The following is a 16,259-nucleotide window of genomic DNA, read 5'->3' as shown; positions in this document are numbered from 1 at the left end:
TTAAAAGGGGGGGGGGAATCACATTACATCCTGGATTTATCCCTCTGGATTAATTCCTCCTCCGGGCGGTGGGGATGAAGCGTCGGCGGCAGCAGCAACAACATGGATCCCCTCTGGAAGCGGCGGCCGGCCCTTTGCAAGCGCGCTTCGGGATCCTGCGTGAAAATTGCGCCTGAGGACGCCGACCAGGAAAGGAGCAAGTCTGCGCGCAAAGCTCTCAGCATCCCTCCTTCGAAAGCGCACCGCTGCTCCTCGCTCCTTTCCGGGATCTGCCCACTTTCTGCTCCATCGAAGGCCGACCTGCCTTGACAGCTGGGATTTTCTGTTTTTCTTCTCCATCCGCTTTTCTCTCTCGCTCCCTCTTCTTCTGGCAACCTCCTGGAGCCTCAGAGATCCAGATTTGGGGAGCTGTTTGGTTTGCAAGCCCCGATCTGCTTTATCTTGCCTGCTCCGGGGCCACATATTTTTCCCCCTCTTCTTCCCATTTCCTCCACGCCAGTTTTTTGTTTGTTTCGTTTGCCTTCTGGCGAAAAAATAAATAAAATCGGGATGTTCTTGCACGCCAGTTTCTCTGTTGCTCCGGATTGCTCGCGAGGAGGTGTTTGTGGCCTAGCAAGCAGATGAAAGGGGTTTGGCCCTGGTCAGTTTCCACTCTTGGTTTTTAAAAGGATCCTGTTTTTTATACATAGAGAAATATTTATACAAAGGAGAACGAAGATTGCATATTGTGTGTGTTTTTTGGGTCCCTCCCCTTTATTCCTATTTTAAAATAGCGGACAAAAGTTTGGAAAGGAGAAGCTCTGATTTCTGGCCTCGTTCTCGCCCCTCCAGCTTTCCTTTCTTCCCTGGGTAGACAACGCCATGTCTGCTAAAGATAATCCCTGCAGGAAATTTCAAGCTAACATTTTTAACAAGAGCAAATGCCAGAATTGTTTTAAGCCTCGCGAGTCGCACTTGCTCAACGATGAAGATTTGAACCAGGTGAGAAGTGGGTTGAGAAGAGGGCGTTTTGGTGTCAGGGGGTGGATTCCAAAGCGCTATGTTTGCAGTTATTCCTGTACTTGAAGGTGGCTCCTACTGAGTGCTGCTGCACACATTGTTAAACGACAGAAGTGGTACAGGCCTTGCCTGCCTGCCTGTTTATAATATTGAAGTAGTGGAAGAGGGAGGATATAATTTGAAAAGGCCACAGTTGCTTTCTTCTTTTGCAAACAGGAAAAGAATGTATCTCTGTGTTCTTTCCTCCCCTTTTGACTTTGACTAGAAGTGTGACCTCATAGCGATGACACATGCACATCATAACCACTTTGTGATGTCAACACCTTCTGAATCATTTATATATATTTTTAAAAAGATTTTTTTTATTTTTATTTTGGGGGAGTGGGGGTGTGTGGAATCAAAACGGGTTTCTCTTCTCTTCCTAATCTATTAATCTTTCTGAGTGGAATTGTTAGCCTGCAGAAGGGAATTTTAACGTCTCCGCACCACCCATCTGGATTGCAAGGCCTCTGGATTGCTAACCAGGGCCCCGGCTCTTGCTGCAAGCATTACTCTCCCCACTCCCACCCCCACCCCGCCACCTTGAGGGTTAGAACCTTAAAATGCCAAACAGGGAAGTTTCCAAAAGCTTGTCTCCGCCATATCAAAGGCAGGCAGAGCCGGGCGCCTGGGAGAGGCTATTTATATTTTAGGTAAAGCCTTTGTAAATTTGTCCTTGCAAAAAAAAATATTTTTAAAGTCGTGTAGGTGTAAATGGCAGAACCTGGGACCGTTGAATTGAAGTGCGTTGCAGAAGCATGTCTTTAAAACACACACTCCTCCTGTTCAGGCTGCTGTTGATAAACACAATATTCTGTGTATGCAGCACCCAGCACATCGTGGCGGGAGGGGTGCGGGTGAAGCACATCCCTCCCTGGGCTGATGATCAAACAATCCGGTTGCTTCTGTTCCCACCCTCCCCCTCCTCATTCCACACTACTTCTGACATCCATGGTTACAATCCTATTATGGAAATGAGATCAGTCATATTGCAGAGCTGGGAAGGGGGGGGGAAGGGGGCACACACACAAAGAGAGAGAGAGAGATAATGTAATCTGCAAGCTAATATGGAAAAAATGTATTTCTCTGAGCAACTTGTACAAGTGCATAACTGATCAGAAGTGTTTGCACAAAGCCTGGAGGGGCTCAGGGCTTGGCCAGCGGTGCTTCAAGCAAACAGCAGCTGCTTTCTGGTTCCTTGCAAGTTCTGCTTTTCCCTGCTTCTTGCTTTTTAGTGTGAATCGCGGAGCAGATTTGTGATGTGGTTTTAATTTCTCTCTCTCCATCCACTTAAAAAAAGAAAGCCTGACGGATAAATAACTGCATTTGTTTTTGCTGAAAAGGGGCATCCTTTCACTCTCTTGTTCAAGGGAGGGAGTTTTACTTACTTATTTGTATCAAACTTATTTGTCGCCCTTTTTTTTTTTTAAAAAAAAAGTGTAACTCAAAAGCGCCTCATGACAATAATCACATTAGACCCAGCATAAGATGGGGGGTGGGGTGGGGAATCAAACGGGAACATTTTTTTAAAGGCAGGATTTAAATAACCCGCCTGCTTAAGTTCCTTGAGAGCCAGTGTGGTGTAGGGGTTAAGAGTTGGACTAGGACCTGGGAGAGACCTGGGTTCGAATCCCCACACGGCCATGAAGCTCACTAGGTGACCCCGTAAGCCAGTCACTGGAGAAGAAGTTGGGATATGGATGTGTTCAGTAAATAAATACACACGTACCCTGCCTACTTCTAGCAACCCTGGCCTGGGTCACTCAGGTGAAATGACAGCGATGACAATTAATTCAATTTGCATGCTACCCTGTACCTGCAGGTCTCAGGGCGGTTATGGCCACCCTGTTTCTGGAACTGCGCCCCTTTGAATTTTGTGCCACGTGGTTGAAGGTATCTCTGTGCACCTCTCAATTGAAAACCACACACCCCAAAGTAATGTATGTAGAATAATAAGATCGGTGTGTGTGTGTGTGCATGCGCGTGCACCAGTCTGTTGGGTCCGGTGGGCGTGTTTGCACACCTATCGTGCCACCCCTTCCCACACACCAGCCAAGCACACGTTGTGCTCTAGTGCAGCCTTTCTCAACCTTGGGTCCCCGGATGTTTTTGGCCTACAACTCCCATCATCCCTGACCACTGGTCCTGCTACCTAGGGATCATGGGAGTTGTAGGCCAAAAACATCTGGGGGACCCAAGGTTGAGAAAGGCTGCCTAGAGCATTGACTGCAATGGGATGCTTCGTTCCTGCCTCATTTCAGCAAGGCTGGGTGGGTGGCCCTGCGGGTGCCGAGAAAAAGCCTCCATGCGCAGCTGTGCGCCCCGGGTGCTGTGTTGGTGAGTGCCAAGTGCCCTCCTTTGAAATGATTCTGAAGTGGTACAGCCCTGACATAAGCTAGCCACCTCTCAACATCATCTGTCTAGTGTGAAAAGTAGGCCGTTTTTGTGTTTTTCTGGGTGGTTTTTTTTTATAAACCAGTTCCTGCATTTTTGTGAATGTACTTTGCTCAGCCTAGAGCTCCTTAGGGACCCAGCTGGTCTGTTTCTGTTGCGTTCAGTGCCTGTTTCGTTTCACTGATGGTTACGGGGCAGGGGTTTGGTTTGGTTTGCAAAAAAAACCCACATCCACCGAAAGCGTCGTAATTTACCAAGCTACCTTGTTTTGGATCAGGACAACATTCATCCTGTAGTTTGATGCCACGGTTGCAACATCAGCAGGTCTGGGTGCCTCTGGGAGCCCCACAAACAGGGTGAGAAAGCAGCCGCCCCTTTCTTCCTGGGGGGGGGGGGAATGGGACCCAGTGCTTTACAGTTGCATTGGGGCTACTGACTTCCATCAGGCCCGATGGTCAGGCCTGGTGGAAACTGGAGCTCTGCAGCATCTCGAAAACCACAGGTTTCCCAGCTTGGGGCTGAATAAGCAAAACGGAGCCTCCCGTTTTTTTGAGGAGGGTGTTACGTGCGAATGCCATGCGCTGGGAAGAAAGCTTTGCTGGCCGAGTTTCCTAGGGGCACCTGGGAGGAAAAAGAAGGCTGGAACAGATGGGATAGCTCAGTTGGCAGAGCATGATGCTCTTAATCTGAGGGTCGTGGGTTCAAGCCCCTCGTTGTGCAAAAGATTCCTGCACTACATGGGGTCAGGCTAGATGGCCCTCATGGGTCCTTCCAATTCTACAAGTCCGTGATTCTGTCTTGGGTCTGTCTACTGAGGCGATTGCCTGCGAACCTGAATACAGAATTGCTTTAAAAATTCCTAGTGGCCCACATAAAAGATCAGGAAACGATGGTTGGGGAGCAATTTAGCACAGAGGTCACGTTTTACTCTTTCCTGCCCTGATTTCAGCGCGCAAATCCACTTTTGTAAGTTGGCACTGGCTGCGGGGGGCTGCTTCTGATGACCACGGTCCTCCTTGTTCACCTTTGTCAATCTGCAGGGTGTGTTTCTCCTGCTAACCAAATTGGGAGCTGATCCTGAGAAATATCTGGCTGTGGTAGCAGGGCAGGTTATCCCCTCCCTGGTCAGGTGCTACAGACAACGTGCTCCTCACTGCTTGTAAGCTGAACTCTACAGCAAGGAGCCGCTGCTTGCTTGCCTTCCTGCAGGCACCGCTGATTACCCCTGCGTTAAATGGGTTGAGAGTTCTCTTGCATATTCCATTGCTTAATCTCTGTGTGGGTTGCGGAAGACGGGCAGGTGTTTCTGAACCTTGGTTGTTTAACCATAGCAACAGCTGAAAGGGCCTTAACCTCTAAGGTTTAGCTGCTGAAATCACAGAATCATAGAGTTGGAAAGGGTCCCGAGGGTCATCTAGTCCAACCCCCTGCAATGCTTAGGAGAAACCCAGGAGCGAAAGCGGAATCTCTCTTCCTCTGATCATAAGAGTAGGAGGTGGAAGGAACCTTTTGGTCTAACCCTAGGTGTGTTTTTGATTGCATTTATATCATGCCTTTTTCTCCAAGAAGTTCAGGGTGGTCCACATAGTAAGTGTTCCGGTTTGTGAACATTTTTCAGAAGTCAAACGTGCTCCGTTTTGAGTGTTACGCTTCCGATTTGAGTGTTACACTGAGGTCTCTGTGTTTTTGCTAGCTATTTTGCGTTTTTGTGACTGTGTGGAACCCAGTTCAGCTACTGACTGATTGATTGATTGATTGTGTGACTGCAGTACATTGTTTATGGCTTTCATTTTATGGATCAATGGCCTTGTTAGATCGTAAAATTCATGTTAAATTGCTCTTTCGGGGGTTGTTTTTAAAAGTTTGGAACGGATTACAGTAATTGGTTTTGCATTACTTTCTATGGGAAAGCGCACCTTGGTTTTGGAACACTTTGGTTTTGGAACAGATTAAGTTGGAGAACCAAGGTAAAGGAGGTTTGTGAGTCCTGCCTTTAAGCAGAGGGGTGTGTGGTTGGTGAGTTGCAAATTGCACTGTCATGACTTAGTCAGCACTTTTATTTATTTACTAGGGTTTGCGTAAGGGACCCAGGTGGCGCTGTGGGTTAAACCACAGAATCTAGGGCTTGCTGATCAGAAGGTCGGCAGTTCGAATCCTTGCCACGGGGTGAGCTCCCGTTGCTCGGTCCCAGCTCCTGCCCACCTAGCCGTTCGAAAGCACATCAGAGTGCAAGTAGATAAATAGGTACCGCTCCGGCGGAAAGGTAAACGGCGTTTCCATGCACTGCTCTGGTTTGCCAGAAGCGGCTTTGTCATGCTGGCCACATGTTCAAATATATAAAAGGATGTCATATAGAGGAGGGAGAAAGGTTGTTTTCTGCTGCTCCAGAGAAGCGGACACGGGGCAATGGATTCAAACTACAAGAAAGAAGATTCCAGCTAAACATTAGGAAGAACTTCCTGACAGTAAGAGCTGTTGGACAGTGGAATTTGCTGCCAAGGAGTGTGGTGGAGTCTCCTTCTTTGGAGGTCTTTAAGCGGAGGCTTGACAGCCATCTGTCAGGAATGCTTTGATGGTGTTTCCTGCTTGGCAGGGGGTTGGACTGGATGGCCCTTGTGGTCTCTTCTAACTCTATGATTCTATGACCCGAAAGCTGTCTGCGGACAAACGCCGGCTCCCTCGGCCTATAGAGCGAGATGAGTGCCGCAACCCCAGAGTCGGACACGACTGGACCTGATGGTCAGGGGTCGCTTTACCGTTACTTTAGGGTTTGCATTCTGGCTTGCTCCACTCTCTAACCTCCCTGCCATTAACCCACTTCCATGCCACAGCCACTGAGGTTGTGCATCGCTCCGACCCCACCCTGACTTCATGCAAATCCAGGATTGTGATGCAGCACTGCTAATCCTCCAATGGGGGCTGCGTGATGACAGCCTTCCGTTTTTATGCATATAGGAAGATACATGCAGTTTTATGTCCTTTGTCACAGGGCCCCTGGAGCACATTGCTGTAATTAAAAAGCATAAACCATTCAGAAGGATTAAAAACACAACACGCGGTTCAATAAAACTTTCCCCCCCTTAAATACTTGTTTGTACAAAAAAAGGGGCTATTATACACTTCAAAGAAGTGTAAGCATTTACAAATACGAGTTTAAGCCCTAATGAAAGCCACAAATAAAAAAAATGTTTTGATATGGAAACAGAAATAGAAACCTAAATTAATGTCGCAGCGTAGGGAGAAAAACCTCAAGGCTTGATTTCACCCTGAAATTTGTTATCTGAAAAAAAATAACAAACAAAGACCATTTTCCCAGGCTATCTGTTTGTCTTCTTAAATGGCTTCCAGAACAATAAGTTGGTTTAATCAGCAATATAGTGTCCCATATTTTTCTTAACTGCTCTGTGATCGCAGTGGTTTGCCTAGTTCCAGATTCTGTGATCTGTATATCAGTTACACAGATTCTAGCAAAGGCAAGGAAATTAAATAATAATTATAGACAATTTCTTTCTTTCTTTTACATATCCCATAATAATTCCCCATCCCTGGCTGTTGACCGTAAGGGCCTGGTGCTGATGGAAGTTGGGAGCCCAAGGACATCAGGAGGCCCCCGTACATTGGCAACCCCGGCATATCGCGGGCACCAGGTTGGGGAACGGTGGTGTGTTCTTGCTGGGCCAGCGATCTGGCGAGCTCCATTCTTTGGTGCCAGGAAGAAAAGCATTATGGCAGAGATTTGCTTATGCTACTCAAATTCTCGAGGAAGCACCAGCGTGTGGCAAGCTTCCAGGTGTGTTGTGGCGCCCTTTCCTGCAAGCTGCTTGCCCCTTTGCTCCCAGCAGCAGCAGGTCGGATCCTTCCGGGGGGGGGGGGAGTAGTGCCTCTGCAATGCGAGCTCCTTTTGTTTTCTGTTTGGGTTTTTTTTTTTTTTGCAAAAGAGGATCAGATGCATTTGCATACAATTTGAAACGCAACAGCTGACAGCCTTTGATGTGTTCAAAGAATTAGCGGTCAGATCAGATTGAACCCCAAGGCTTGGGCTTTGCTAAAACATGCACTCAGTATTTCCTGTAGCCTGAGACCACAGAAATTGATAAGGATTTTTCTTCTCCGTTTTCTTAAAATATGCTTTTGCTGCAAGGGAAAGAAGCCCTGTATGAACTCTGGAGACCTGCCCTGGTTGCTGATTTGCTGTCCAGACAAGTTGAAGGTGTTACTATTAGCATATAAAGCATATAAACAGTTTACCTGCAAGATCACTTTGCGTCATATATACCTGCTTGTCTGCTTTGATCTGCAGAGGTGGTCCTCCTGTGACACTTGTTCCGTGTTTGTAAGAAATCGATCATTTAGTGTGGCAGCAGCTACACTTTGGAACTCCCTGCCTGTTGACATCAGGTGCCTTCACTGCACTCTTTTCGGTGACGGCTGAAAACATTTCCGTTTAGGCAAGACTCTTAATCTCAGGGTTGTGGGTTCGAGCCCCATGTTGGGCGAAATATTCCTGGAGGGTTGGACTAGCTGATACCCGTGGTTCCTTCCAACTCTACAGTCCTATGATTCTGAGTCTCTCTGGAAATGTAGAGTGTTGATGTATGTTTTAATGTTCTCAGTTCATCCCTGATTTTGATTTTCCTCAATGTTTTAAGTAGTTGCTTTCAACTGTTTTTACTGATTATTGTTTTTTTGTAAACCACATTGAGGGTTTGGTGTTGTTGTTTTTTAACAGTCAAGTGGTGCATGAATCTTACGAAATAAAATAAACAAAAATAAACAGTATAGTTGGGAGGGACCACGAGGGTCACCTAGTCTAGCCGCCTGCCATGCAGGAATCTTTTGCCCCCCCAAAAGCACACAAAACACCAAATATTATTGCTATTATCACTACTAAAATTATAATACAATCACCAGCCTTTCTGTCATCATGTCATTCTACCCTTGCAACCGTCTTGTGAAGGATGTTACGCTAGGAGAAAATGACCAGTTCAAAGCCACGTTCTTGACTGAGTAGGAACTTGAACTCGGATCTTCCCAGGCCAAGTCTGCCACTCTGCAGGATGCCGTGTGTGTGTGTGTGTACGGAAGAGAGACTCAGTGGCTTTCGTCATTCCTGTATTGCAACTTTGCCCGAAGATGATGTCCTCCAGAAGTTGAATTTCCTTTCGATATGATAATCTTTATTGTCATTGTCCCATACAGAACAACGAAATTGAAAAATCTACATCAGACATGCCAAAACTGACAAGCCTACTCTCCTGAAAATGCCTATCGACTAATTCCCCATCCCGCCTATGCATAATTAACCTCCTAAAACTTTTAATACCCTACCTGGTTAGCCCCCTTAAAAAACTTTGATGCCCCACAACTAAATACAGATACTCCCTTAGAAACTGCCTTACACTGCGTTTAAAACCAAAATCGCTTTTGGATAGAAACTGTTTCTCAGGCGGCTAGTCCTGGTCTTTATAACCCTGTACCTTCTTCCAGAAGTCATGAAATTAAAAGACGCCAGCTTCTTGGGAGGAAAGCAATGACAAACCTAGACAGCATCTTAAAAAGCAGAGACATCACCTTGCCGACAAAGGTCCGTATAGCTAAAGCAATGGTTTTCCCAGTAGGGATGTATGGAAGTGAGAGCTGGACCATCAAGAAGGCTGATCGCCGAAGAATTGATGCTTTTGAATTATGGTGCTGGAGGAAACTCTTGAGAGTCCCATGGACTGCAAGAAGATCAAACCTATTCATCCTTAAGGAAATCAGCCCTGAGTGTTCACTGGAAGGACAGATCCTGAAGCTGAGGCTCCAAGACTTTGGCCACCTCATGAGAAGAGAAGACTCCCTGGAAAAGACCCTGATGGGAAAGATGGAGGGCACAAGGAGAAGGGGACGACAGAGGATGAGATGGTTGGACAGTGTTCTCGAAGCGACTAGCATGAGTTTGGCCAAACTGCGGGAGGCAGTGAAAGATAGGGGTGCCTGGCGTGCTCTGGTCCATGGGGTCACGAAGAGTCGGACACGACTGAACAACAACAACAGCCTTCTTCCAGAAGGCAGAAGCTGAAAGAGATCATTTCCGGGGTGTGCACTATCCTGTACTATCTCTGCAGCTTTCTTATAGCACCTGGAGGCGTAGATTTGATCCAAGGTGGGAAGAGGGCACCCAATTACTCTCTCCGCAGTCTTTGCAACCCTGGACAGCATTTATAACCCTGACCGTGCAACTCCCAAACCACACACAGAGACCATAAGTTAATACACTCTCAACAGTACAAGGGTAAAATGCCATCAACAGGTCTTTTGAGAGATTATTTTTCCGGAGGATTCTCAGAAAATATAGCCTCTGCTGTGCTCTCTTCATCAGATCTTTGCTGTTTTCTCCGCAGGTTAGGTCATCTTTCAACTCCATTCCCATTCACACCAGCCCCTGGCCAGCATGACTAGTGGTCAGGGTTCAGGAGGTTGTAGTCCAGCAAAATTTGAAGGCCACAGGTTAACCTGGGCCATGATAAGCAAAAGCAAGCTTAGTTGGAAGAAATGGGTGTGTTTTGGTCTGCGCGCAACTTTGTACATAGGATTCTATGGTCCAGTTTTGTTCTGTTTTTGCATTTTACCCCATCTCAAAAGAGCCACACAACAGGTTTATTTTAATTATCACTGGAATACTTGAATGTGCTTCCCCCCCCTTTGATGTGTCATCTTGTGTTGGTTCAAGAGGCTGATGACGATTGATAGTAATTTTTACCCTGCTGTTTCTGTTCATAAACACTCGAAAGGGGGCTGAACAAACAGCAGCAGGGCAGCTTAGAAATGTGGGGAAGAAATTGTAACAGAACAATAAAATCCCAGTGTTTCACAATTCAAGGGCAGAGCAGGCTTTAAAAAAATAGCCGATCATCAAATGTTAAGACGAGTGTTGCTGGAGTTTTTTTTAAATGCATAAAGGCTGGTCCCCATGGAAAGTGTACTCAAAATCTTGCTGACACCACCAAAAAGACCCTGTTTGTTGTGTTGATGATGATTTTGGGTGCATAATAATATAGAATTGTAGAGTTGGAAGAGACCCAGAGGACCATCTAGTCCAACCCCCTGCAATGCAGGACTATGCAGCTGTCCCATACGAGGATCGAACCTTCAACCCTGGAGTTACCAGCACCACGCTCTTATCAGAGCTCCGAAACAGAAGGTTCCAAGTTCGTATCTTACTGCGTTGTGAACTAGGTTGTCTTAGACAAGCTTGCCCCCAATCTATGGCGTGTTTCTAGGAATACAGCAAGCTGCTTTTTACTGAGTCAGACCATTGCTCCATCTGGCAGATGTTTTGGGACTACAACTCCCATCATCCCTAGCTAACAGGACCAGTGGTCAGGGATGATGGGAATTGTAGTCCCAAAGCAGCTGGAGGGCTGAGGTTGGGGGGTGCCTGGGTTAGAATTTTCCAAAATACCCAAAAGGTGGTCATTGTAGAAAATACGAATTCTGTTCTTATGTATGGTCGGAGGCAGCAATGCTTCCGAATACCATTTGTTGGAAGCTACAGGAGGGGAGATTGCTGTTGCGAAAAACATTGTATTTCATTTGTGTTTTTAATTTGTGTAAGCTGCCTCGATTCCCCCATCTGGGACATATATAAATATAAGAAGAATAATGCAATAAATTGTAAAACGTGTGCGTCATTGGGCTGTTGGCACCAATCCTGTCTGTGGCTTGTGAGCGGGCCTCACCAATGTCTAAGAGGCTCCTTCTGCCTTCATGAGGACTAGTACCATGGTTGAGGCTGTTTGTAACCCTGGTTCATGTGCAACACTCTCCCTTCCACGGCTGGGGGGGGGGGCGTGTCGGTCATTGCACAGGATGTCAGCATGGGAAGCAGTAGCTTGTGGATCCTAAATTTAAATATTTTCCAGGAATCCCACTTTCTGATTTCGCAGGGCATTTTTGATGATAATGGAAGCTGGGGATAAAGTGAGTCACAGGATAAATAACGGCGGACTTCCAGACAAAGAGAGCTCGGCAGACAAAACTTTGACCGCGCCGTAAATGGAGGATTATTCTGTGCAAACTGTAAACAAAGCTTTGCAATTCATAACTGAGTCCGTACAAAGGCTCTCTTGTTGGGAAAGGGTGTTTTATGGCATAATAGGTACTGCAATGGGTTTCCCAACAAAAGAGACACGTTGCCCAGGTCTAGGGTGACAGTTCAGAGCTGTGGCTTTGCGGAATCTGCCATTCTCTCCAGCATCAACTTTCCCATCTGCGTAATGGGGATAAAAGTGCTGGCCCTCCTTACACGGCTGCCGCAAAATCGGAGATATTCAGCGTGCTAGGAGAGGCTGTTGCCCGGTGGTGGAAAGGATGTTTTGCAGGCATAGGGTCTCTGGTTCAAACGCAGCACCACCACTGGGGAAAGACTCGTATCTGATACCCTGGCGATAGGCTGCCAGTCAGTGGAGGGGATGGATGGTTGAATGGTCTTCCTATGAGATGTCTGTGAGACATTTGCTAGGAAGGAACTATCATGTGACCTTGATCTTGGAACCTTTGCACGGATCTGATTCGCACATGCTAGTGTCCGGTTACCTGGAGTCAGAGCTGGTGTCGGTTGCCTTTTGGTCAGCTTTGTGGACGAGGTGGGAATGTTGACCCCACAGGCAGGGGGGAGCGAAAGGCGGCAGGGAGAGGCAAGCTGGTAGGAGCCCACCATAATCCATAATAGGGGTCAGCAAACTTTTTCAGCAGGGGGCTGGTCTACTGTCCCTCAGACCTTGTGGGGGGGCAGACTATATTTTTTGGGGGGAGGGGGTAGGAAATGAACGAATTCCTTTGCCCCACAAATAACCCAGAGATGCATTTTAAAGAAAAGGACACATTCTACTCACGTGAAAACACCAGGCAGGCCCCACAAATAACTCAGAGATGCATTTTAAATAAAAGGACACATTCTATCCATGTAAAAACACCAGGCAGGCCCCACAAATAACCCAGAGATGCATTTTAAATAAAAGGACACATTCTACTCACGTAAAAACACCAGGCAGGCCCCACAAATAACCCAGAGATGCATTTTAAATAAAAGGACACATTCTACTCATGTAAAAACACTCTGATTCCCGGACCGTTCGCGGGCCGGATTTAGAAGGCGATTGGGCCCGATGTGGCCTAAGTTTGCCTATCCATTGTCCATAGCTTCAATCTCTTGGGGAACAATTTTCCGTTTCTGGCTGTGGACTCCACTCACCCAGATTGAGCACTGTATCCTCTTGAGGGAGGAGGGTTGAGTATAGAAGGACATCCTTTTCCAGCCGAGCCTTCCTGGATCAGCAGTGTCTATCTGAGTTCTAGTGCAGCATTTTACACTTCTGGTCTGGTTCCGACTCCAGGCCTGGTCTTAGTTGCTCATTCCAAGCTCACGACTCTTTCCAAACGCCCTCCAAGACCCAGTTTCTGACACCCTTTTATATCTGGGTGCAGAATTCTAGGATCACAACTCTAGGCGAATAACGGTTATGCTCCCAGCCGGCTTCCACTCTTGTTTCGTTTCAGATAAATATTTCCTGAAAAGAAGCCCTGGGTGACTGTCCTCACTTGCTCAAATTCTTCAGTTGGTGGCCAGTGGCACCACGCTGGAAAAATCCAGCTGTATTTGGGTAATGTATTAGGATTAAACAGGGCGAAGACTTTCTGCTCCGCCAGGCCTATGCAGGCAATTCAGAATATGCAGGCAATTCAGAATACATCTTTCCACAATGGTTAATTGATGTAACTTTCCTGTATGGTTTTATGCAGTGCTGTTTTTCCAGAAAAAAAAAAGAGGTGCCGGAACTCACCACAAACTTCTCCCTTGTCCTCTTAGAATGGCAATGGTGTCTGCCTGGGAGTTGCCGGAGCTGAGTTCCGGCTGGGGGGGGGGGGAGCCCTGATTTTCTGCAGATTATATAAGATGACGTGTGTCATGGAGATAGTGGAAAGCTGGAAGATTGGGGACACACAGAAGAAAGTCCCTCTTCACTCAGTGCAGTGTTAAACTGTGGAACTCTCTGCCCCAGGAGGCAGCGATGGCCGCCAACCTGGGCACCTTTAAAAGAGGATTAGGCAAATTCATGGAGGGGCTGCCCATGGCTACAGTCGGAGGCAGTGATGCTTCTGAATGCCAGCAGCCGGGAACCATAGGAGGAGAGAGGGCTCTTGTGTTCGAATCCTGCTTGGACGCTTCCCAGAAGAGGCATTTGGTTGGCCTCTGTGAGAACAGGATGCGGGACCCGTTGCCCCCTTCTATTCAGGACCTCCCTTGTCTGTGGAAGTGGAAGGAACCCCGGGATACTCTGGAACACAGTTAGAAACCCTCTGGAGTCTTAAGGCCTCTTCCTCCCACTCTTCTGCTCCTTCTTTGCCCCCCAGCCAGGAATTTTTCCTGGTGAGTAATGCGAACTTCTGCAGCATGTTTTGACGGGTCAGCCACGCAGCTCCCGGCGAATTCCTCCTCCTCCTCCTCCGAGCTCCTAAAAACATTTTCTCATGATACCCTTGTTTCCTAATCCCTTTGGCATCGCGGTTAGGGACTGCGCCAGGTGTTGTTGTTTTTTAATTTCTGCGTTTCGGGAAGGCAGCGAGACGGGGCTTAAATTGGATCAAACTTCTGTCGGGAGGGATTCTGAGCGGGGCGGGAAGATGGAGTCCTAGAGTTTTCTGCTTCGTGATGAACTGTTTATAAATAAGCGCTGACGTTTGGGTCATCTGTCAGGATGATGGCACGGATCCTGCAGGGGCTGGCATTACCTCCCTGGCGCGTCTTACAAGCCAGGCCTGTGAAATGTCGCTCGCCTAGGGTGAACCGGGAATGGCCCCCAAGTGAGCGCAGATAAATTTTCTTGGGGTAATCTAACCATGGGGTGTCTCTCTGTCTGGAAACAGCTTAAACTGCCATTCATGGATAGACAGACTCCTAAGATCTTTGGCAAAATCACCAGTCTGGTTGTACCTTTTAAAAGTCAGGCTTTTTGTGGCATAACCTTTTGAACATGTATAGCAGACTTGTATAAAGTTTATGGTCCACCTCTGGCCATTAATGTCTCTTCCAGCTGGCCAGAAGCAGCTCTCTAAGGTCTTTCTGGGAGTGGGAGACGAGAGATATGCCTTTCCTTAGCTACCTGATCCTTTTAGCTAGAGGTGCTGAGAACCGAAGCTGGGGCTTTCTGCATCCAGAGCAAAGGTAAAGCTAAAGGGACTCCTGACCATTAGGTCCCGTCGTGTCCGACTCTGGGGTTGCGGCGCTCATCTCGCGTTAATGGCCGAGGGAGCCAGCGTACAGCTTCCGGGTCATGACTAAGCCGCTTCTGGCGAACAAGAGCAGCGCACGGAAACGCCGTTTACCTTCCTGCCAGAGCGGTACCTATTTATCTACTTGCGCTTTGACGTGCTTTTGAACTGCTAGGTGGGCAGGAGCTGGGACCGAGCAACGGGAGCTCACCCCGTCGCGGGGATTCGAACCGCCGACCTTCTGATCGGCAAGCCCTAGGCTCTGTGGTTGAGACCACAGCGCCACCCGCGTCCCTGCATCCGGAGTAGGGCTGGGCAATACCTGGTTTCCAACATCGCCAGCTAAATATTGCGATATACCAATATATCCCGATGTCTGAAATAAGGATGGAGCTATTCCGGGATAAAACAAAGTGTTTCTAGCTTTCAATCTAGGTTATTTCTTTCTTCCATGCTTTACTGGGACCTAGCCAGATAGCTAATTTTGAGCCAGTTCAGGAGTTGGCAGGACTTTTGTCCACTGATGGGATTTAGAAGCCAAATGGTGGCTCCAGAAGTGGAGCCAGTTACCTGCTGCCTTGCATGAGCAAAGACTGGGATAACTGGCATATGCAGGTGTACAGATCTACACCTGAGTTGCTTTTCGGTGGCAGCTTCCTTCAGTCTTACTGGGGAACCAAATTGGGCCAGTCATGCTCTCTCGGCCCAACCTTCCTCACAGGGTCGTCGTGAAGATAAAGGAAGTGAGGGAGCCCCTTCTAGCTCCTTGGAGGAGTGATGGGGCAGACATGTGAGGAATAAGCATTGTTTGCTTGTTTGGGTACCACCGCCACTGTGCAACAGGCTTTCTCAATATACAAGGAGACAGGTCTCTGCCCCAAGGAACCTCCAGTGTAAAAATAGACCACCGAAAAGGAAAAGGAAGTGAACGCAAGGTTAAACCAGGGAAGGATATGTGTTAATAATGCACGTTCCTAAATAATAAGAGAGCAAAGGATGAGGTTAAATTGTCCCCTTCTTCCTTGGCAGGGAGATGGCGGAGACTCTCAGGTTTCACTGATTCCTTGGGTGGATGTGACCCATTTCTTGCAGATGCCTGGGATGTGTCAGGGCAGCTCTCTGACAGCCTCGTGTAAACCCGACAGCCGGCTTCCTGCCTTGCCTGTTTCCTATCGTAACTGTTCCAGCCGGCCAGACCCAAACAGCCAAGAGGAGTGAAGATGAAGGAATGCGCAGGGAGTGGAGCTTCGTTAGTCGTTGTCTCAAAAACTCCCAACTTGTGCCGCTGTTTGCATAGGCCAACCTTTTTCAGCCATGGGCGGGTCCACCGTCCCTCAGACCAGGTGGTGGGCCGGACTATATTTTGGAAAAAAATAAAAATGAACGAATTCCTATGCCCCACAAATAACCCAGAGATGCATTTTAAATAAAAGCACACATTCTACTCATGTAAAAACACGCTGATTCCCGGACCGTCCGCGGGCCGGATTGAGAAGGCGATTGGGACGCATCCGGCCCCCGGGCCTTAGGTTGCCTACCCCTGGCATAGGCCTCTTGCTGCAGCAACTCTTACT

At 47.7% G+C, this 16,259-nt stretch overlaps 1 protein-coding gene across 6 annotated transcripts in view; it reads left to right on the top strand.

Annotated features, from left to right (window-relative positions):
- MPRIP (myosin phosphatase Rho interacting protein) overlaps positions 1 to 16,259 on the top strand; it is a 145,215-nt gene continuing 128,956 nt past the window's right edge. For 2 of the 6 annotated variants that reach the window (XM_033168086.1, XM_033168088.1), the window contains exon 1: positions 1 to 981. In XM_033168086.1, the coding sequence (XP_033023977.1) occupies positions 862 to 981 (120 nt within the window). In that variant the 5' untranslated portion in view covers positions 1 to 861. The remainder of the gene's footprint in view (positions 982 to 16,259) is intronic. The other 4 variants (XM_033168090.1, XM_033168089.1, XM_033168091.1 and 1 more) reach the window with 2 other exon arrangements.

This window comes from Lacerta agilis, chromosome 13, assembly GCF_009819535.1.
Source record: "Lacerta agilis isolate rLacAgi1 chromosome 13, rLacAgi1.pri, whole genome shotgun sequence".
Taxonomy (NCBI): domain Eukaryota; kingdom Metazoa; phylum Chordata; class Lepidosauria; order Squamata; family Lacertidae; genus Lacerta; species Lacerta agilis.
This window is presented reverse-complemented; position numbering and strand designations above follow the sequence as displayed.